This window comes from Sturnus vulgaris, chromosome 4 (assembly GCF_052056855.1).
Source record: "Sturnus vulgaris isolate bStuVul1 chromosome 4, bStuVul1.hap1, whole genome shotgun sequence".
In the NCBI taxonomy this organism is placed as follows: Eukaryota; Metazoa; Chordata; class Aves; order Passeriformes; family Sturnidae; genus Sturnus; species Sturnus vulgaris.
The window spans coordinates 5664514-5687975 of record NC_142246.1 but is presented as its reverse complement, the minus strand read 5'-3'; the positions used below and the strand labels follow the sequence as shown (position 1 = coordinate 5687975).

The 23462-nt window shown below is 42.3% G+C and overlaps 1 protein-coding gene across 1 annotated transcript in view; it reads right to left on the bottom strand.

Annotated features, from left to right (window-relative positions):
• Positions 1 to 8248: 8248 nt before the first annotated feature.
• Positions 8249 to 23462, bottom strand: part of POLR1A (RNA polymerase I subunit A) — a 29311-nt gene continuing 14097 nt past the window's right edge. Inside the window, exons 20-34 of the mRNA XM_088162994.1 lie at positions 22726 to 22878; positions 22450 to 22532; positions 21506 to 21671; positions 20794 to 21015; positions 19515 to 19729; positions 18725 to 18892; positions 17928 to 18063; positions 17039 to 17196; positions 16467 to 16581; positions 15761 to 15877; positions 14761 to 15042; positions 13928 to 14128; positions 13069 to 13186; positions 11703 to 11867; positions 8249 to 9246 (exon numbers count right to left, since the gene is read on the bottom strand). Coding sequence (XP_088019120.1) covers positions 9146 to 9246; positions 11703 to 11867; positions 13069 to 13186; positions 13928 to 14128; positions 14761 to 15042; positions 15761 to 15877; positions 16467 to 16581; positions 17039 to 17196; positions 17928 to 18063; positions 18725 to 18892; positions 19515 to 19729; positions 20794 to 21015; positions 21506 to 21671; positions 22450 to 22532; positions 22726 to 22878 — 2400 coding nt within the window. The 3' untranslated portion in view covers positions 8249 to 9145. The remainder of the gene's footprint in view (positions 9247 to 11702; positions 11868 to 13068; positions 13187 to 13927; positions 14129 to 14760; positions 15043 to 15760; positions 15878 to 16466; positions 16582 to 17038; positions 17197 to 17927; positions 18064 to 18724; positions 18893 to 19514; positions 19730 to 20793; positions 21016 to 21505; positions 21672 to 22449; positions 22533 to 22725; positions 22879 to 23462) is intronic.

Genomic DNA, 23462 nt, shown 5'->3' with positions numbered 1-23462 from the left:
TGATCTAGTGAGAATGTCCCTGCTTATTGTGGGGTTTGGACTAGGTAACCTTTAACAGTCCCTTCCAACCCAAACCTTTCCATAATTCCAGGATTCTTGTTCATGAGCTGTGCTGGGAAGGAGTAGGTTTTATTTAAAACTGTGGAGCCCATCTCCAGGGAAGTCTGTCACACACAGGGACATCTCATGGCCACTGTGAGGGTGTGAGCAGCACTGGGGTGCTGCTGTCCTGCACACACCTGCACAGAGGGCAACAGAAGCAGCAGCCGTGCTGCCCTCCTGCCCTTTGCTCTGCTCAGGTGGCACACACTGCTTGCAAAGCAAGAGGATGGGTTTGGGCTGGCTCTGATCTACCCCTGCTCACTGCAGCTGGGTCTAGCAGGGTGAAATCCTGCCTAAGGCACAACTGAAAGAATATTCTTGAATAATATACACATATGTCTAAATAACTAATATATATATTATATTAGTACAAAGGTTAACACAGCTGCTTTTATCAGGATCCAGAGCAGCAGTGAGGAAGTGAGAGCAGAAAGCACTTTCTAAAGGTACTCTCCTGCCCTTCAGCTTCCCCTTCCTTCACCACCCATGCTCTGCCCTAACTCAGCTCTGGCACTTAACCCTGGGTTAAGCCAGTATCAAATCCCCATTACATCTTTCTTTCTTTTCTTTTTTTAAGCTTGATTTTTCTTCAAAAACAGCCTATGCAAGCTCTGTCCTATCCCCAGTCCTGGCATATTTTAGGCCCAGGAGGTGATTTCAGACAGCTCTGACAAAGGAGTGGCAGTTTGGGGGTTTAATTACTGAAAAGCAGTGAGGGCCAAATCAGCAGCAGGTGAATCAGCTGCACATCTGTGATGTCCTCAGCATGTGTTGACTCACAGCCCAGGAAAGGGAGACAGGCACCAGTGAGGGTGATGCCTGAGTCATGGGCAATGTGCTGAGAGGTGGTGGGAAGGATGGGGGTGCAGCCACAAATGTTTTGAGGGGGACACTAAAGAAGGTGCAGAGGAGCAGGACTGGGTGTCATTGGGAGTTCAGGATGTCTCAGCTGTCTCCAGCCTTTGCTGTCCCCTCCCTGGCCAATGCTGTGTGGACTACCAGCCCTCTCTGATGTTATCAAAGTAAATTCCATGTATTGATTTATCCCAGACAGTAAAACCTCACCTCTGGGTCTCTCATTTTGTTCTAGAAAATAATAATTAACTCTCTCTCCTCACACTGGGTACAAAGGCCTGGCCACTTTTTGAGGGCTGAGTGGAGTCACTCCCACCCAGCAAGTGCAGGGGAGTTTGGAGAGAGTGGACATGAGCCTTCTTCACCACGATGGGCCAGCATGTGCCATTCTTATCTTTAGCAGCAGATTTTCCAAGCAGGATAAAAGTAATCCTTACCTGGGAAAGGCACCTTCCTGGCAGCTCCCACCAAGCCAGAAGAGTGGTGGACAGGGTGGGGTGGCTTAGGAATACAATGGGTGGCAAAACATCTTTGTCCAAACTGTCAGCAGAAGTTGTTGGCAACAACAGTGGCTCAGGACACAGTCTACCTCTGATATAACCATGGCTACAAACCCACTTGATAGTTTGATCTTTTGTGTTTTGAAAGCCTATGGAATCTGGATTTCCATCTTTCCATTGAAAAGAGGTTTCCTGATTTGCTTATCAGTGACTCAGATCATTAGTTCTGTTCATTCACCTGTGTCCTTTTAAATCTTCCAAGGTCTTTACTACTAATTAAATGAGGTATTTGCTTCTTTTCATTATTAATGATCCCAGATATTCGTTTTTTGAGGATAGCTGATACCATAATATTTCTTACAGGTAACATCTTTTGAGTTTACTTTGTTTTCTGCCTTTAATGATCTGAGTTCTTATGCTCAAGTCCTTAATGGTGACCATCACAGTACAGAACTTCTTTTAAAAAAACTCCCAAATGTTTTCAAGGAATTAAAATTCTGAGAGAATTCCCCCAATACCACATGACATAAAATCATGACTGTTACCACCACAGGAGTCATCAGTTTAAGCTGAGAAAAAATACAGAAGGTCAAGGGCTGCACTCGATCTTGGAGGTCTCTTCCAACCTAAATGATTCTATGATTCATTTTAAACATTTCCTTTAAAAGAATACCCATGAATCCCAGGAGGATAAAATATTTCCCTCGCATGGCTTTGGAGGACTGTGTGGAATTAAGCCCAGCTGCCAACTTGGAGTCACAGTCAGAGGGGCCCTGGGAAACACAGACCCCTGTGGCACAGCCCCAGGGATTAGCTGCAATGGATGAATCCCAGCCTGGCTTTAAACTCCAGGGCCTGACCAGCTGCATGTGCCATGGGTCATTCACCCTCCATGCAGGTCTCCCATTTCATCCCCAAAATGAACGAGCAGACTCATTCTCATAAATAGCTTAGTGTGAAAACAGTTGGGTATGACAGATGTTGGCAGGAAAGAGAAAAAAAAAAAACCAAACCAGCCAAATTGATTTCAGTTCCTTTAATCTGACACAAAGGAAGGGAGGGACAGGTTTCAGCTTTGATAAGAGAGGAGGAGGTTTTTGGGCAGCACAAGGGGAAGGCAGCAGTGACCCATTCCCATCCCTGCCTCCCTGGCAGCAGCTCCCCCTCCCCAGAGCCCCAGCCCCACCAGCAGCCTGGACAGGCCAGCATGAGCCACAGCACTGGTGTATCTGTCATGGCCTTCTGGAAAGGATGATCACCACCAAGCAAGGGCTCTGGGGAAACTGGGGTGCCAGGAACAGAACAGGAAAATGCAGTTAAACTGGACTCAGTTAAGCTTGACCTGGCTGGAGATTAAGCTTCAAGAGCTGTTTGTGCAAACCAAAGCCACACCTATGAAGCCTCTGCAAGTGAAAGGTAATGCTGAAAGAGAGACTGTAAAAGCTCTGCCTGGGGAGGACTTGGCTTTGAGGGGCCAACAGAGAGACCTGAAGCCACTTGGTGGCCAAGAGTTGGGTCACTGAGAGCCCTGTGGTGAAGGTAAAGGGGTAGATCCTCTCTGTGCTCCCACCACATGCTTTGTGTCACCCAGGTGCTGCTGGCCTGTTCAGCTGGAGCACATCCACGGGCGTGGTCTCAGTCTCTGATGGACAAAGATCAATTTGTCATGGTCTGGCTGTACCAGAGATAACTGAGCAGATCTGCAGCATGGTGGGTGGAGGTGTAGAAGCATCAGCACCTTAAAAGAGCTGTTTCAGCAGCTCCTTCCTCCCCAGAGCTCTGGACCAGCTCCAAAACACAAGGCAAAGCCAAAAGCTTCTGCCTGAGCTTCAGTTGCTTTAAAATTACATAAACTTGTCCCCAGTGCTGGTGTTTATGCAAAGAGGGGATAAAATGGGCCCTTCCTGCTGCTGCCCCTCTTGGTACCAGTCTGGGTCCAGTCTCCAACTCCTGCCTGAGCTTTGCAAAAGCAGTAATTCAGACTCTGCTGTCTTTCCACTCCTGTAAAATCCAAAATTAAAGATCCATTAAGCCACAGTTGATTTCTGTGGCAGGCTGAGGGCACTGCTCTGGTTTGTAGCCTTATTTACACTCAAGAGGCTACTGGGTCTAAAATGCATGTCAAATTCTGTATCTTTCAGAAATAACCCAGGCTCCCAGGCAGAACAAATACAGCATAACAGAAAGCAGAAGAACCCTGTATAGAAATGTTGCACAGAGGATTGATTTGTTTTTTTCAAGGGACAGCCCTGGGATTTTTCTGCAGAGCTGTTGTGCTTGCCAGCATACGATTTGCTCTACTTGCCCTTTTGGTTTTAATGTTCCATTAATAATGCATCTCTGTATTTATTGCAGTTTGCATTACTGTTCCACTGTTACTTCTTGATCACTCATTATTCTGTCTGTAGTGCCAGGCAGGGCTCCAAAACCCAAACAATAGCAGCAGTGTTACTACAGACCAAGCCACAAGCCCCACCAGACTCAAAGCAGCTCCAACGAGGGGGATCATTCATCTTCCCAACGCTGGCAGGGCATGCTGCACTAGGAAAACAGGAACAGCTCTACATCCTCTCCATCTCTGTGATCAGACCTAGAACTTTTCCAGGGCAGTTTGGACAGTCAGCTCTGTCGAGAGATCTAAGCCAGGAAATTGTAAAACATCATTAATGAGCAGCTTGTTTAATCCTGGCTGTGTGGCACCCGCTGTAAAAGGAGCAGGAACAGACTGTGGGATGGCTCTGGCTGACAGCTCAGCTCAGCAGTGCAGGCCTCCATGGAGGATGCTCTAATGATGCCTCCCTGATCAATTTTGCATTCTGAAAAACCCTGCCTAGCTGCCCTTTGACCTTGCAGCCCACAGGGCTCTGTAGTTTCTTCATTTCCCACCCTACAGCCCTCTGAGCACTGCACTGCACCCCATGGGTCTCCAACTCAGCATCCAGAATAGGATAGCTCTTCAGGGAGCATCTTCAGGCCTCATCAAACCTGTACTGTAAATCAGAATTAATATAGAAAGGCAATGGTGAAGGAGCTGGGGGGTTACCTCACAGGGGAGTTACACTGCTCACAGGGCTTCATAACCCTCTTTTCCCTGAGGCTTTATAACCCCTGTTTTTCTCATCACAGGAAAATACCTTAAATCCTGGAAAAGACCTAATTGCAATACTGTTTTGAGGCAGGATTTCTCTCTGCTCTTCTGGATGAGGCTGCACAAACACAAGGAGAAAGGTTTCTCTGGTCTTCCAAGAAAGCCCTAGCTTCCCCTCTCTTCCTTTGGGAATGGAGCTGACCTCCTTCTGCCCTTGTCCCTGTGAACCGTGTGCTATTTCCAGCAGTAGCAAAGAGTTTTGGAGCAAGAAAATGGAAATTTTCCTGTACTGGTGTTAAGTGCACTCAGGAGGGGGGTTTGAAGCCCCTCGGGGCACTGCAGAGAGTCCAGAGCAGGGCTCCTGTGTCCTCAGGGACTGCCTGGCTCATGGACACAGCCAGACACAGGTCACTGTCAAAGAACTCACCTTGGCTCTCTTTTAGTTGTATTATCCACAAAACAAAGCAAAACTCAGGGGTCTTCAGGCTGAAGCATCATCCATGTTATGGGTTAAAAAAAAAAAAAAAAAAAAAAAGCAGAGACTGATGACACACAAAGTGCCTGCTGTTCCCCTCTGGCTGAGGGAGTTGGTTGCCATGCAGGAAGCTGTGGGAAGCAAGAGGTCATTGCCCCTCACCCCACAGCAGTCATCTTCACACCTTCACACCCACCCCAAACATCAAGACTGCCACATTCAGCACCAAAATCTTCCAAACACTTTGTGGATCTTAGCCCTTAGAGGCAGTCTTCACGAGTTTTCCCATCTGACCTAATTCCAGAGGAAGATTTCTGTTCTGTCTTCCTCCTCCTACCACCAGCCACATCCTGGTCACCACAATGTGACCTTGTGGGAAGTGTCCTTGAGTGCCACATGCTCTCCCACTTGCCAAATTCCTCAGCAGATGAGGCTGCTTCCAGATTTCAGCACTTACTGGCACGCTTCAAGTGGTTTGTCCAGAAAGGCTCTGAGTGATTAAAGATCTCTGGGAGCTGTGTTGTGGCCACTGCCTGGTTACTGACCTACACAAGCATAGCAACATGGGAACCAGTGACCTGGGAAAACAAACTTCTCTGCTCCCTAATATTTACCTTTGCTTTTCAGACGAAAGAACTAATTTCTATCCATTCTCATTGCCCAAATTGGGATTTTTTTATCATTTACTGAGAAAAACAAGCCTTCTATTATGATTTATTGGACTTGAACATAGCTTGCATTCCAACTCCTGAGCAAAGAGAAGCTGATTCACTGTTATCAACAACTGAAAACATCTGTTACCTCTATCTTAAAGGTAACAAATCTGCATCAGCAAGTGGGTGTGAACCACAGAATTGTTTGGGTTGGAAGGAACCTTAAAATGTCACTCCAACCCTTTACCATGGGCAGGGACACCTTCCACTAGACCAGGTTGCTCAGAGCCCCATCCAGCCTGGCCTTGAGCATTTCCAGGGATGGGGCAACCACAACTTCTCTGGACAGCCTGGCCCAGTGTCTCACCATCTTCACAGGGAATTTCTCCCTTACATTTAACGTAAATCTTTTAGTTTAAAACTGATGTTTTACATGGGAAAATAGAGATGGGATAAGAGGGCACATTCTCCCTTATTTATACCCCCTGTTAAATACTGGAAGGCTGCTATAAGGTCTCCCCAAAGCTACCTCCTCTACAGACTAACAGTCCCAGCTCTCTCAGCCTGTCTTCACAGGACACACAAGCACATCTGTACAAGCAGGGTAGAACCCACAGCTTGTGCCCTGCTTGCCCAGGCACATGGGACCAGATAAAGATCACTGCTTCCTCTTTCTGACTAACTCTAAGTTCTCCTAATTACAGGTTTCCAAAATCCTCTTCCCCAGCTTTCATATCTTCATTCACTCACCAGCCTGTTCAGCGGAGTGCACATTCAGTCAAGCTTTTACCTTTTAGTTTTCCAGACAGATTGATCATTATTATTAATGGCCATAAAGAAAGGGAGAAAATTTCGAAGTTATTTTTTCTTCACTCATTCTTCCTGTGTTATCACAGCATTGGGATATCCTGGCACCCTAAAGTGCAGCAGACAGCTAAGAGAAGGGATGGTTCCCTTCTTCCAGCCTTTCAATCATCATCTCCTCCTCTCTACAAAATCACATCTACTGCTCACTCTTTGGGGCTCTTTATGCCAAAAGCGACTCTCATTTACCTGTTGTACATAATCACAAAGCAGCAAGAACCCCACCCATAACTGCAGCCTTTTTCCACACCGTGTTTGGGGGTAGGCAGCTCATACTTCCTCAAAAAGCACTGTACTTTTTGTACAGTGAGAACAATGAGTGCAAGGAGGTAAACAGACACTTTAAAAGACAAGATCTGTATGCGTAGAGGCTCAGGGGATGTGAAAATAAAGTAGTTTTCTAACCACATGAAGCAGGACTTTTTTCTAGCTGTTTTCTTTTACACACCCATGAATTCTAAGCAAACTGAAATTCCTTTCTCAGAAAGGGCAGTTTAGATGATTCCCCAAGCCAACCTGCTCGCAACAGAGATTAAGAGCAATTGCTACCTCAGCTGCTTCTCCTTCACAGTATAAAATAACCCATTTATATGCCAAAATAAGTACCTTTCTCCAACCTTGGAGATATGGCCTCTCATCTGAGGTCATGTTTCTCCCCTATCATTTTTGTCCATGAACAAGGACAGCCATCTACTTCCTTTTTCTATCTAAGAAACTGTGTTTGAGACTTTCCTACAGTGCCAATTCTTTCAGTACAAACAGAATCAGGTTTTAGATCCTAGTCTATGCCAGTATTTTAAAGGCAACTCAGCACTGGAAGGGAAAGCTAAATCATCCTGCCATAGCCTGAGCCCATTTTCCAAACGGCTTTAGCTAAAGAATCATCAGTGTTAGCTGGGAGCAGCTCTGACTAACCACTTCACTTGAATGAGTGAGTTATTTACATCAAACTGTTTTGAGCACCAAGGGATGCCACATCTCCAGATAGGAAATGCAGCATAGACACTTTTCACTGCAGGACTGTGAACACCTCTTGGGGATCCCTCAATAAACAGTCTGTACCAGTACAGATGTAACCTGGAAGTAAAAGCCTTTTTGTACAACGTTTGTTCTTTCCCATCTGTTTGTAAAACTGTGCCCAACTGAGTCTCTCATGACTCTTTGCTGAATGACATTTTTGACAACTACAAAGCAGGTGCTAAGACTGGAGAAAGACACAAGGAAATTTTTTAGAGATTTCTGAAGTGAAACTGGACACCTGCTGAGTTACTGCATTCGTTAATCTTCAGTGCAATTGGCAGGACATGTGACACAGTTCTAAGGGGCTGAGGCAGAACAGAGTCAACCAAACAACTCCACAGAGGCTCTTTACAACCCTAAATCAACATCTCCCACTGTCTGACCTGGTCCCCTTCAGTGCAGCCCCACTGGAAGTGGCTCTCCTCTGCTCTGGCTCTCCCACTGGTGCAGAGGGACCAGGGAGAGTAACCAGGCACTGATATATATTAAAAAACTTACCTAGATGGCAGTGAGCAAACTCCAAAGAACTTTTAACTACTTGTATGCAGTGCATTCTGATTAAAATAGAATATATAAATGAGTCTGATTTCTGAGGGGTGGTAAACAGCCCTGGGCCACATGATTTTAACACCATCAGAGTCAAAAGTGAACTCCCCTTGGCAGCAAACCACATAATAGGACACTCAAAATATTTCTTTGCAATTTCTTTTATTAAATATCCTCTTTGAGACAGAATATTTAAGCAAAAATACTTTACAATCTCTGTTTTAGTAATTCTTACAGGAGTCTTTCACATAGTCAATCTTACAGCAGCTCATGTTGGCATTTAAGGAATAAATCTTTAGCAAAAGCCAAGTCTCTCACTGTGTGAGATCTGTTCTACCCAAAGAAAAGCATTGGAAAATGCCTATAGAAACTGTGAAAATTCTGAATTCCACTCTTCAGCTAAAAGAAATTTACTAACTGTGTCACAGACACATTCTTTTCAATAAATGAAGCAGCAGAATAGAAAAATGCATCCTCTAAAGTTTATACGAGTTCATGTCAATGCACCCGAGTGCAGCAAAAGAAGAGAAAATGCCTCGAGCACAGATGCTGCAATGCAGTGTTGAGGTTCAGCACAGCAGTGCCCAGCTACACCTGCCAGTATGGAATGCTATTTCCAGTACTGGAAATTTGTCATGCTAATGACCACATGGAAACTGGCACTACTCACCCTGATGGGATTCTGCCCCACTAAAGTCATAAACAGATTAAACAGCATAAACAGATTCTGCTTCCACTTCTGCCTGCCAGAACTGCTGCACAGCCTGGGACCCAGACCGAGTCCTGCATTTTATTCTTTTCTATGTAAACAAATAACTTCATTTTTTTACATTGATGAACAGTAAGTAAGTGTTACTTTGGATCAAAAGATAGCTTCCATACTCATTAAATGGATAAGGCTCATTGGGTATCCAGATAAAGAAACCTATTGGCACAGGGAAGATGTCTGGAGACACAGCACGTGCCCTCATTGCATAGCTGCAGAGCACATGCAGCTCTCAGATGAATATTTCAATCACATCCTTAAGTTACCACCAAAACACTATGTCAGGGGCTGCTTGAGGTCAAACAAACCAGTCCCTCCTTTGACAACTTTTCCAACCACCAGGCAGGCCGAGGGGGATCGCAGCTCATCGTGGGCACCTGCAACAGAATTCAAACAAAATCCTATCAGCAGGTTCCTCCAAGGTCAGTGCTGCAAAGAAACCATTTTGGTTTATGTGCAAGAAGCCATCTGGTTGAGCACCCCCAGGTTCAGAAAGGTTCTGCCACTTGCTGTTCACACTGAATTGGGATTTCTGGGAGTTAAGAGTCCAGAACTCTTCCTACCCCTCCTACAACAACAAATATCTCATCCCCATCTTTGGTCCAAGCAAATAATTAGGCCACACATTACTAAAAATCTCCTGATTCCACATGGAAAGACAAAACAGTCTGAATTCTAAGAGAACACAGATTTGACCTTCCAGTGAACACATCCCGGTGGCTATACGGACCACTAAAAAATACATGTGAGGCAAAACCAGAAAGATTCCCTTGTCACTGCTTGCCTTTTTCCTTTGTTAGCATGAATCCTTTGATGTGTATTTTAAATCCTTCTGGCTAGATATGAAGAGAACTTTTCACTGGAGAGACATTCCATGAATTCTTCTGATTTTGTGGTTACTCACTGTAGCGAAATAGTCACAGAAATTTGGAAGCACTCCAGATGACATGTCTGGCTGGGATTGTTTTGCTTCCACTGTCTTTGTAAGCATTCAGGCTGTTTTTCATTCATCCTAGCTACAGCAAGCTGAAAGTTTATCATTAGAGCAGTAGGAAATTGGAAATAAAATTGTTAAAACTGCTGCTAAGATTGGTTATCTTTATTCCACTGAGCAAAATGTACTCAACTTTCTGTCATGCAGAGGGTGGGAGCATACACAGCACTGTGTACGGCATGTGCTCACTGCTCTGATCTCAGCCACAGCTGGATAATTAAATAAGCTGCTCCTAAATGTGTGTCAGCTGAAGGAAAAAAAGCCCCGTTGTTAGACGGTTAAACAGGACAGTAGTGCTGCCCTGTTTGCTCATGTGATGTTAACAAAGAGTCATTCTCTGAGCAAACAGCCCAGGGGATCTCACGGCTGATGCAGTTTGCTCCCTGCACAAGGAGCCCAGCCTGTGCTCCAACAGCCCTGCTCACCTCGGCTGTGCACGTCCTCACAAACCTGCTCCTTTCCTTCCTACTGCTCAGGGCATCAGCCCCAGGCCCCCTCAGTGTCTCTTGAAATGAACAGTCAAGTTATCAGTTACATTAAAGCAAATTAGATCCAGGCTGCTGCAATCTCCATTATGACTTTGATTTCCAGCGTGGTGAAATCATTAACTCCCTCTGCTTGTAATCAGTGCAGCTCCTGCCAAGCCACCCTGCCCTTCTGTCAGCATGCACTGAATGTCTTTATTCATAATATTATCCATACATTACATTTCACTTGGCAAAAACCTCCTCTGATTTAATTTCTAAGTCAATATGCAATACAACATAAATCCAGAGAGTGAAACTGAACGAGAAGCATCCTCTTTTCTTTAATTTCACCCTGGATTTACAATTTTCCTTCACAATTTTCAGATTAACTGTGTCAATTGTAACCAATGCTATTAATTAAAACCCAACCTTTCTTCTCAGAAAAGCTATGAAACAGCATTAGCAAAAAGGAATTCGGTGACAGAAGTATTTCTGATATCAGTGCAAGGCACTTTAAGACAGAAGCTGAAGAGATCATGTTGAGAGCTCTCCCCATTTGTAACTGGAAGGACACAGCACAGCAACATCTGCAAGCAAACATCTGACTGGCAAGTGACAGAAACCAGGTTTATTTGCAAAAGGGAGATGTAATTAGTATCAAAAGGCTGAGATCACAGAAGCTGTCAAATGACAGACTTAAAGCACAAGGGTTTTTTTGACAGAAGGCCTTAAATGCAGATGGCTAGTGCTGCTCCAAAAGTCCTAAATGATCCACACAGCCATGTGATCTCTACACCTTCCACAGAGGCAACTAGAGGGCACAGGGATACTCTGGGGAATCTCAAATGGCACCACAAACCTACCATTAGACAAATGAGTCTGACTCTTTGTCTGTGTTTGAGGGAAAAAAGCACAGATAAAGTGCAAAGGAACAGTCAGGAGGTCTGTTCTCAAAATAAAATGCTGGATAGCAAGGCTGGAAAAGATATAAAAGTTATGACACAGGCACAAAAATAAAGCAGAGAAGACAAGTTTAATAGTAGAGACAGAAAAAGGCAGATTAGTAGTCTGTTATAAAGCTTAGCTATAACAAATCTTAACAACCTTAAGGTTTGTTAAAATACCCATCTAATTCTTACAGAAAGTAGTCACAGACCCCACAAATTACATGTGGGAGTTGGCTTTATTTAAGCTGACAGAATTTTACTAAAAACATCTGGAACATTTTCCTAGGCAAGGGTTTAACTAAAATTTCTGCCTCTGGCATTTTTTTCTAATGCAATTATGCATTACTCAAAATACTGGAAAGTTACAACAAAAACTAGGCATATGTGAAACACTGCAGCAAGAGATCTCAAAGTAAACCATTTACCCATCATGGTTGCTTCCTTCAAGAATTTGTAGCTGGTTTCAAACGTCATCTGTTGCAGAGGGGAGGAGTTGGACTGAATTCCAATGCGATTCAGTGGTTTATAAATTCCTTCAAAACACATGTAATCTGCCACAAGTGAAAGGTGTCGAGGGTCTACCACAATTCCTTAAAACACAAGGAAGACCAATCATCAGAGCATTCAAGAGCTAAGTCTGTGGGGCTTTTTAAACAAATCAAGTCTAAAACAAACCCCTTAAATCCATCCAGCTTGGAGAACATCTCTATTACATTCTTCTGGCAGTGTCTCTCTGACTTAACTGCTCCCCTCAAATATCCAAGAGAGGCAGACCTCACTCTAATAGAAAACACTATCTCTCCAAATTGAAATGAAAAGAATGGGAAACTGCAATGTCAAGAATGCTGTAAGGCAGCACGGCTTCTCCCCATAAAATCAGCAAACGTCTGCACCATCCTTGTAGCCACAGAAGGGGACCACACATCCATCCATCTGGGAGGGACAGAGCTCTTGCCCCTCACCTGGTGGCCTGGATTAGCTGGGCCCCAAAGTCAGAAAGGTTCTGATGTTCTCTGTGCATGACATCAGGCATTCACAGAAAACCCAGTTTAGGCTAAAAAAAAATGCACTTATTCCTAAATAACACTTGTGGACTCAGTGTAATGGGGGTCATTAACAGCTCTGTCAACATTTACTGAGCAGTTCTTGAACAACTTGAAGGTCAGACCATTCTGGGCTGCCAGCTGGCAATTCTGTTTGATCTAACTGCTTGCTAAAATTCCCACTGTATTAATCTTTCCTATTTTCAATAGTTTATTTCATAGCAAGACTCCACTGCAGTGAGTGAGTGCCTATGAAGTCGTGCAGCCTCCCCAGGCTGGGCTCTCTGAATCATCTATGTGAGAGAAGAAAATTCAGACAATGCAGTGCAGCTATTTTAGGAAGGATATAAAAACTTAGGAGCCTAGATTCCCATCATTAAAAATGCAAAGTGAGGCAAGATTGATCCTATTCTCAGGGCCACTGTACAAGTCTAACAGTCGGCTTCCTCAGAGATTAATAATTAATTGGTCTGAAACTTGAAGCTTGCAAAAACTATACCAGAATGGAAGAACTCTGTGAAGGGGGAATAAATTCAACCTCACCTATTTTGTACTGATTAAAAGAAACCTAATAATTAACTAACAAGGTCTTCACAGAAGACTCTAAAGTCATTAAAACAATGAAAACCTGCAACCTAAAAATAGGCACATAAATGAAAAGATCATGCAAAACTCTAACTGAAAGCATGTGGTTGCATTTTCCTATCTTAATGGTATTAAAGGCAATAAAAATACGAAGAAATCCTACCATATACAGCAAATACATCTTTTATTTCCTTTATAATCACCCTTAGGGCTGATTCAATTCCGTAATGCTTAGCCATGGCATGGATATCATTGCAATAAAGTCTGTTCAGGTCCAAAATCTGAAAGCAGAAAAAACAGGGATACAAGTCAGGACAATAGCTGCTCTGTATTTCTAAATAACTTAAGCTAAGCTAAGATAGATTTTTCCTCCATTTTTCATGAGCTCAAGCAGCACCAACAGTTACAGAACAGCAAGGCAGCAGCTCAGTCACACACAGACAAAAATGATTCTGAGGATTTGTGTTAAGCAGCATTAAATACATGACTAGGAGCACTGGAGTTGAAATTCACCACAGGAGAAAATCAACTCAAACCACAAAAAGCAAGCTAGCAAATACACTAGCAAAACATGTTATAGTCTTCCAAGCAACACAATGCAATGCCCAGTGTGTCTCAGACAGCCAGAACTTTTAGCAAAAAAGAAGACACTTAAAACAATCCTGTATTTGGAGAGCTATGGGCTAGATGGGATAACAGAACTATTCATCTTCAAGCACTGCAATTCATTGAGATGGAAGAACTCCCTCAAGTAACATTTAGAGAGACATGAGAAAAGAATCGTGTGAAATCATCTGTCATTAGGCCCTGGCTGCTGCACAAACACTGATTTGCAAGCTGCCCTTGAGAAAAGGCTCTGCTGAGCTCTGAACACATCTGGGGATAAAAAGAGGAAGAAGACAGTTCACAAGCTGAAAAGGCTACACATCACCCCTGAGAAACTGAAATGACATCCATCATCCACCGTCTCCCCCAGAATACAAAAGATCACTGAAGTCTGGGATTAGAAACAGATTACACACATCAGAGTATCTGAAGAGCTCTGCCAGGTTTATCCCTTCTGTCTGGAGAACAAATTCCTTCTCTCCCTCCCTGTTGGTACTTTCATTCAGCAGGCAGCGTGTGATGCCCTTCACCTCGTGGATCACCGTGCTGCGTGCCAGGGATGCCAGCAGGGACGAGAGGTCAAAGTACACCTTGGTCAGTGGCAATGCCAAGGAAACCTAATGGGAAAAAATTCCAAACAACCGAGTGTAAGGAGGCTTGAACACCAGGCTCAATAACCAGCACACTTCTTTTCAGGGAAAAAGCAGACAAATGGAATTACCACCGTTGTGTGTGAAGGAATATAAATGTCTGACTGGAATTAGAGCTGAATGATGGTAATGTGATCTCCCCATCCTAGGATTGTTCATCCACATTGCTGTTGAGGTCTCAGAACTCACAAGCATAGCTTTTTTGGGATGGCTGGTTTGTTTTTCTGTTTTTGGGGTTTTTTTTGAAGTGGGACAGGTATATGTTTGTTGAGGTTTTTAATTGTTTTTTAAGATGTTTACATTTTTTTCAACAGTCCAGCCATCGCTTTTATTCATCAAGGGCTACACAGTAGACCATCATATACTAAAAGATTAAAACACATTAAACCTATCAAAGAACTGTTTTTAGCAAAAGTTACACGAGGTACTCTGAAAATGAGAAATTACTAAAACTGACATAGAAAATACATTTGTAGTGCCACTTTCTGTATTCATATGGTATTGTTCAGCCAAAACAGCAGCACTGCACTGAAAAGACCCATTTTTTATGGGAGCTACATGCAACCACTGTGCAACCACCCTCAGATATTCCACCTTACCTCACACCAGAGCTCATTTTTGGTGTCAAACATGTAATCCTGTATGGATGGGTGGCTCTCCACAACAGCACTCACTCGCACCTCTGCTGACTGAAGCAAACGATCTTTCCCTTTTTTAGTCTGAGACACAAAGGGAAGATGCTGAGAATCTTCACCCTCTGCTCTGTTCTGATCCTCTTCAGCACCAGGAGTCTCCCCTTCTTTTTCAGATTCAGCCTCTTCATCTTCCAGATTCTCATTAGCATTTTCTTCCCCATTCTCTTCTTCGCTCTCATAATCAACCTGCAGAGAAATAACATTGTGTTTATCTGAGCCAGAACCTGTACACAGACACAGGACACCATGAACAGTTTAATTCTGGAATGTTCTTCACTGCTGAGTTGCAAGGATCTTACCCCTAGGGCAAAGAAAATGCAATTTTATTGTAAAGAAAATAAAACAACAGATTCATTTCAGTCTTTATTTCTCTATAATCTTGCCATTATTTCTCAGCACAGTCCAGGATGCTACAGGATGTTGAGACTGTAGCAGAATTTAGTTTGCTCTCCCTGAGAAAGTCCAATTTCTTCCCATAATCCAACCCTGATGATGGGATTCCCTCAGAATTTTCAATTACCTCACTCTCTTGCTGAAATTGCAGCACTCCATCTTTAAAGATCTAACTATGAAGTACTGAACACAAAGAAATATGCAGGGAGAGTATGTTTTAAGAACCAAAGTTTTTAAAACAATTAATGGCATGAAATTAGTAAAAGATAAAGTTAAGGTGGACTTCAGCACAGACAGCCTGATTGCCAGACACATCCACCCAAATGCCTAAAGAACAAAGCTTCAGAAAAGAGCCAAATGAAAACTCTTCAGCCCAAAGCTCTCCTATCTCGTCTCAGGTGGGGTTTGGTTTTTTTCAGCATTTTGTTTCAGTGGAAGTTTACCTTCCCAAGTCAAACACAGAAGAAATAGGGAATTAAAGAACAGTGCTGAGTACCTATAAAGTCATTACCTCTTCTTCCTGGTTTTTCCTCCGTTTTCTTTCTGTAGCATCACCATCACCTTCATCAGCTTCTGCATCAACAATGTTCTCTTCTTCCTCTGCTACACCTTCCCGACCATTCAGTGTCTAAAAATTTAAGACAGATGGATAATCAGGCTGACTGCTAGGAAGTATCAATAGTATCAAAAGGCTTCAGCCAAACATCTGGAATTCAACTGACTATTTAATTTCTGTATGTCCGCTATAAAGAAATGAACTCACACTCCTGATAACTTCAGCATTTAACAAGAAATGTCTACAAGGTGGATAAGCTGTCACTCTGCTTGGACAGTCCTTGATGGGACAGGAGTGGCAAAAGGAACATGCAAAAGCATTTCAATGAATAAAAGAACCTTTCCCAAAGTTTTGACAACCACAGCTCCAACAGGACACTAATCTGGGAGCAAGCAGAGTGATATCCTTTTGTCTCAAAAAAGCTAAAATGAACAGGCATTTTTGGAGTACAGTCTTCAGCAAATCAGGATTTAATACACAAAAACTTTAATTTCCTCGTTAATTTCATGAGAATGCAAAGACAATTTATATGTCAAGTACTTAAGTAGTAATTTAGTATTTACACGTTTTGTGTACACTGAAACATGCTACACTTTTCCAGTTCTGGTTCTCAACAACAGTGAAAGGAGGTGAGGTGTTTTTCAGGTGATTTTTTTTGTACCTTGTCTTGGTCATCATCTAAATCCTTCCGAGTTGTCTTCCGAGTGCTGACTTCATTAAAAGATGCCATCTTTGCAGTCTTCTTTTTAATTGCTTCCAGAAGAACTTTAAAGAACCTGACAGAAGAAGCAACTCAGAATGTCAAAGCTCAGCAGTGCAACAGAAAATCTGAAGTGAAAAAATTTATTTATTTTGGTTAACAAGCCAACCAATTCATAACAGGACATGATTCCCTGCTGGATGCAAAAGTACTTCTAGGATAATGAAAATTATTTTTCTCGGCTCTTTCTTATTCATTTAGGAATCAAAAGGTTGGTATGACCTCTGTTACTGTCACAGATGTAGCTGTGCATCCAAACTATAAAATTATACACTCATCTGGATATAAAACCTGCACATCAAATTGACCTTCAAAAAGACTTGAATAATAAAATTGCCAATTTTATTCAAGACATAAAAGCAACTATGTAAATTTTTTCTGCACATCTGCTGGCTCTAAAACCACACCAGCTGTAATCAACTACAAAAAGGCAAAAGAAGAGCAAATATTAAAGTATCTGAAAGCAAACTCACCTTGTTTCCATGAAGTGCAAGATCTGCCTGGGTTTCACACATTTCTCCTCTTGGTAATATTCATGGGGCAAGAAATGGAATTTGATTTTGTAGAGGCGATGCTTGTTCAGCTTGTGCTTCACATGAAGGGATTCCTCAATGTCCACTTTGTGCAAGACCTACAGAACATCCCCAAGTAGGAATGTTACTCCTTTGATGAAGACATTTCATTTATTTCCTGCAGTTCCAGTGCTTTCCACAGGAAACCAGAATTACACAAGGCTAACTGGCAAACTTTTCTGGAGGCTTTGCTCCTGGGCCAAAGTACTGTACCCTACTGCACTTTTTGGCTTAAACTCTTCCCAACAATTAACTCAAACAATACTGGAAGAACAGCCTCACCTCCCACCCAACTCCTTCACAAGAGATTACCTTTCCTCAGGGGACCAACAGCTTCCTTTCACTGACCACGCTCATGGAGCAGGAGAGTATTCCAGCACACAGCTAAGTCTTAACCTGACTCTTGCTGCCTTCAACTCACAAGAGTGAAACAGAAGAGGGGAGGGCATGTAGGAGAGCAGAAGGCTGCACTCCCAGGAAAAGAGGGAACACTGAACACATCCCAGTGTATTCAATCTCCACAGAGACATGTTTTGCTTCTATTGAGCACAACCATTTGTGTGAGATTAGGAAGGAGTGGGGGACAGATAGAAAGGTCTCTATCTGAGCTCTATGTCAATCACAGACAGATTAGCTTGTCTCAAAGACAAAACAGAATCCCTCCAATTCTAAGACTGAGGAAAATGTGCTTGAGAAAAAGCCAAAGACTATGGCACAGCAAACTACTGATGAGCTCAGACAAGAGCTTGTTTTGCTGACTTTCAAAGGATGCACTGAAAAGGAGGCTCACCTCAGCTAAGCACACTCTTGTGAGCTGTTTCTTAAGCTGTTTCACCTTCTTGAGAGCTTTCTTGGTATTGAACACAGGAATACTCATCATTGGTGTTTTAATGTTTGTGCTGGCCACCATCAGTATTTCCCGCAACCTTTAAACAAAGAATAATCATTCAAATCAAGCCATAAAAGCACTATGCAAATCAAGTAATTATCTAGGTAATTTCATTAAGCAGAATGCAGCAACTGGCAGTTCCACCAAAGCTATGTGCACCAAGAGCTGTGGTTACACTGCAGTGCTCCTCTTCTCTGTTCTGATTCCCCTCCAGGCACAGCACAACAGCAGCCCCTCACTGCCTCAACTGGGTTATTCCCCCGGTTATGAGAAGAGAATAGATGATAATAAATTGTTCCAAGAACAGAAGGACTAATGAAGTCTGTTTCCTACAGATGCATGATGGATGCTTCCTTGTATGTTCTTCCCCTCCCATTTCTCTGAAGCAACACAATCCCCTCTCACCTAAGGCAGCCCACACTCCCACATGAGGCCAGGTCAGGACCCACATTATTCCAAATAAACTGATGATTTGCTGTATATCAGATTAGAGAAAAGGGCCTTCACAGTTATTTAGTATCTGGGAAATGAACCAAAATAAATGGAAAATTGTATAACATGAAAATAGTTCTGAAGAGGCAAAATTTACAAGTACACTGAAGGACTGTTCACCCTCAATATTCACGCATACCTGCTAGTGTACCTAGCACAATTATAAACCTAAAATGAAGGGCACATTGAGGACACAGCTTTCTCACCTTGGAATACCCAATGTGACATTCATTTCACCTCTGCCAGCAAAATGAAATGTGTTCAGAGTCATCTGTGTTGAAGGTTCCCCAATACTCTGAGCAGCAAGAAGCCCTACAGCTTCTCCTGGGTCACAAAGAGAACGCTGCCACTTTAAATACAACAGATCCTTTAATCTAGAGACAGGAAATGAGAGGTTTAGTTCAACATACAAAATAAAGATCTCAGAAAAGAATGAATCATTGCTCAGTTCAAGAAAGTTACTTGAGACAATTTCTCCGGGTAGTTTTCAGATAAATACACTCCAGAAACTGTAAAATTGTCTATCCCCATCTGATCAGACAAACACAGCCCCATTAACACAGAACTGGGGCCTTGGCCAAACTGTATTTTATTTCTGCTGCCAATTCCCAGAATGTCAAAAGAGAGTCCATTTACTCCCACTTGCACTTCCTAATTGCCTTGCTAACTCCAAGGTGCATAAAGAGCATACTTTGTTTTTCAAGATTACCATAAAGTATTATTTTATATGTATGGGGACAGCAATACATTGCTGTTGTTCCAGAGAGGCTTAGCTAAAGCCCTCAGCAGCATGGAAAATTCAGGTTGGGAAGGAACAGATAAGCAGAGCCTCTCCATTGCACACTAAGCACATTTGCCTTTTAAGAACCATTCTGAAACCCACTGCTTAGTTTCACAAAGGCCAAAACAGAAACAAAGACTTTTAGCAAACTCACTCCAAAAAGGTAATTTGGGTTTTGGGTCAGTGCAAAGAAGAAGATACTCAGAGGTTTTTACCTATCAGATGAAAGTGCTGGGTGAACATAACTCCGGCTGCTCTCAGATTCCCATTTACTGATGTAGCTTTCCACTCCATTTTCAAATGTTTCTGAAACAGATGCAAAATAAGTATCTGGACGCCAAATCCCAAGGCTTGGGTCAGGACACTTATTTGTCTTCTTCAGATACTTCCTTTGTTTCTTCTCATCAAGCTCATACCACATCTTCAACAACTGAAAATAAGAGGAGGTTTTTAAGCTGGCTGGTTTACCCACAGTAAGACAAGCAATAAAGGAGCAGTGAAGGAGGAAAAGAGAACCTGTGCAGAATGTAAGGGTGTACACAACAGAGCTAACAGCTCAGCTACAAATATGGTCTTCTCCTTTTTCTTTATTTAACATTTTTGAAGCCAAATGATTTCAAGATTCTTTATATGCCTAAAATACACTGACTTATGCATCCATAGTAACCACTCCAGAAATCAATGAAATATGGCCTCAATTAATGATTTTAACTGGGAATGAACACCCTCAATACACCTAAACCTTTGCTTGTAGCTGATTCTCACCTCATCTGTCCGAAGCTGGCATGAAAATGAACCTTATTATCAAAAAGTGTCAAGAGCAACACAAATTCAGCATAGCTCAATAAATGAACCTCTGATTTGGAAAAACAGCTTTTGCAGACAAGCTCACAGAGTTATCTCTCAACACCTTCAACCTGGAGTTTCATGCTAACTGCCTAAGTTCCACCAGGATAAATTCCTTGCAACAACAAGGCTGTGAAGCAGGACCTGTCTGCATTTTGTGTCTGTACACACCATCTTCGTTACAAACCATGTTAGAGACCAGTGCTGTGATGGACAAGAAGCTTAAGCAAGACTATTTTTTGGAAAAAAATGTTAGGCAGGGCTGGCTCAGCCTTCTAATCTTTGGTATTCAAACAGGCTCTCCTCCAGCTAGCAGACAGCTGTCCATGCAAGGGACATTTACTTTGTGTACATGAGAAAAAACCGAATAACCCACATAAACAGAATCAGCGTCCCCAAACCATTCACAAACATGACCTGTTTCCTAACAACACATTTATCTCAGTTTTTAGCCCCTTCCCCAGCACTAGGGGCCACAGACTTTAATAAATCTCTGCTTATCACCCACCTAGTTGACATGATCCCTTTAAAAGTCAACTTGTTTAGTTAAACTGTGAAACACTTTGGAATACACAGAGCAATAAAAAAGATAGTGAATTCTGTAACTTCTTTTGAAGGGTTTGATCAGTTCAACTGCTTCTGTGTCACCTGTAAAGTAGCAGGATCTCTTCCATTCTTTATTTCACCTCCTGGAAGCTGTGCTTTCAAACTTGCCAGTTTCTTTCGGGAAAACAACAGAAAACCTCCTTCTCTTTGCACAGAGTTTTGGTGTCTGGCTCGCCACTTCTTGATGGCTTTGAACTGCTGGTTAGCTTGGTGAGACTCCATCCTTGCTAAAGCTTCATCCAGATGGTTTGTCTTCTGGATGACCTGTAAGAAAGTAATTTGTGTGATTGTTCTTCTCTCTGTCCTCACTGTACCAGAAAAGACAAAACAAACTGAAAAGGTCATCTGCTGTCACTGCTGTAAAATGAATTTGGTTTTCAACTCAACTGAGACTAAACTCCTTATAACTTTATGTTATTATCATCACTCAATAATAAGCAGTGGTGATACTGGTAAAAGGAAGTTAATCAAACTTGACAGACTGAAAAGTGAAGTCATCTTTGTTGAATTCAAGTGCAGTTAGAACAGACAGTGCTTGATGCTCTGGTGAAATTGAGCCCGCTTAAATCACACTGCAGACTTCAGATTGCTTCCATATTTTGAATACAATGGCAAATAAAATTGCACATTAGTCTGAAAGTAACTGAGACAAACAAGTGCTGCCACTGGATCCCTGACAGATCTGCCAGATGTTAACCATGTGTTTCAGTCTCCCCTTCATCCCTCATAAATACTTAAGATTTAGGTGTTCTACCTCATAGTTTTCTGCAATGAAAGGAAACTGCTCAGGCTGTAAGAACTGAGTTTTAGGGATATCAAGCCCATCTTCTCCATACAGAAACTGCACCACGCTGCCATCACTGTCCCGTACAGTCAGGTCATACTGAACTATCAGTCCTTCCAAATGTTTGATAATACACCTATTCCAGAGGGAAAAAAGAATGGGGGGAAAAAAAGGAGAAGAAAAATGCTGTTAAGAGGCTACAAAGCAACAAGAATGATACAACTCTAACACAAAAACCACTGTTTTCATCAACATCTGAAGTGTACTTAAGGGCTGATTAGGAATTCTGGAAGCCAAAATCGTATAGACACAACACTCCTGTGAAATACTTAATTTGCAAAGCTTTCAGCATGTTGTTCCCTCCAGCTTCCTTGGACTGATCTGACTTAAAATAAAACAGTAAATTACTCTCCATTTCTGCTGTCATGCTTTAACAGTTTCCTTTAAGAAAGGGACATCCCTCCTTTAGAACTCATCACTACCCTCTGAAACAATTAAAAAGTTACATTTTCTTCTACGTACACTAGAGATGGTGCTTGAGTAAAGACAAGAGCCACTCCATGTGACCAAGAAAAACTAGAGCTGCCTGAAACTTGTACATCTATCTATATTTGTGCCAGAAGAAAAGATTTCTGCAAAAGAAGCTGCTGCTGCTGTAATGCGCCAGAGGTAAATTTGAAATTATCATGTTCCAGTGGACTAGATCTCTAGAAAATTATACTTAGAACAAACATTCAGCATTCAGACTATTCTGTAAAAATCAAACACAGTAAAGTTAATCTAAGCAATACAAGCACTTAGAGAGTGAAAAGAAAGAGAAAAATCTCAGAAAGAGAAAATTCTCAGAAAGAGAAAAATCAAGCAACCAACAAAAGGACCTTTTAAAGGCTCTAATTCTAAACCAGGCCTCTTACCTTTGCAGGTACCCAGAACGGCTGGTTTTGACAGCTGTATCCACAAGACCTTCCCTGCCAGCCATGCAGTGAAAGAAGAACTCCTAAACACAAGCACAATACCATCAGCATTCTGCTAATACTTGCATCAAATCTGGCAATTTATGTTCTTCCTCAAAAGCTTCATATGAAACCAGGGTGAAAAAATGTCCATTTATCTATAATTGCAGATACTCTCTATTAAAATATCAAGACTTAAATAAACTTCAGTATCAACACAAGCAGTCTTAAACTTACAGAAGGTTTGATCCCAGTGAGAAATCTGCCAGTCACAAATCCTCCCGAGCTAGGGGAAAAATCATAAGGCTGGAAACATGGCAGTGATTTGCCAGATGCCATCAGTGGGGGTCTTCGGCCTTCCAGCTCAATCTGGCCCAGCAAACAAGAAATCTAAATGTGGACAGGAAAAAAGGAAACATCACTTTTCCATCCAACTTTTTATTCCCATAAGCTTAGTAATTTTTCTTGAAAAATACAGTAAAAAAAAAAGTAAAATGTTCAGTAAATTCTCTGTAGCTCAATGTGGACTTGTTCATTAAATGTTCCTGGTACTGAGGGCAGAAAAGGCATGGAGATCTCACCTGCTCATTTTAAGTTATTCCAGTAGCCTGACTCATCCTCAACATTACCTCAATATCTCATTCTGTATACTTATTTTAACGTAGAGATGTGAAACGAAAAATACTCTAAGTATTTTTTAGGTCCCTACATTACCCTCACCAGCTCTCAGCGGTGTACTAAAAACAGAACAAAAACCTCAACTCAAAATGCTCTCTCTTTTGAGCTGTGGTCATTCTCTCCATTTTAGATGGCATTTTTATAGAGTGTCTCTTGCTTGGTGTCTGTGTTGCAAATGGTAAAATGGAAATGTATCCTTGCCACTTCTACCAAAACCAAACATTATGTTGTTCCTATTCAGAATTTGAAGAAAGAGAGGGTCAGTCTCCAAGAGAAGCCAGGAGAAGTCATTTCTC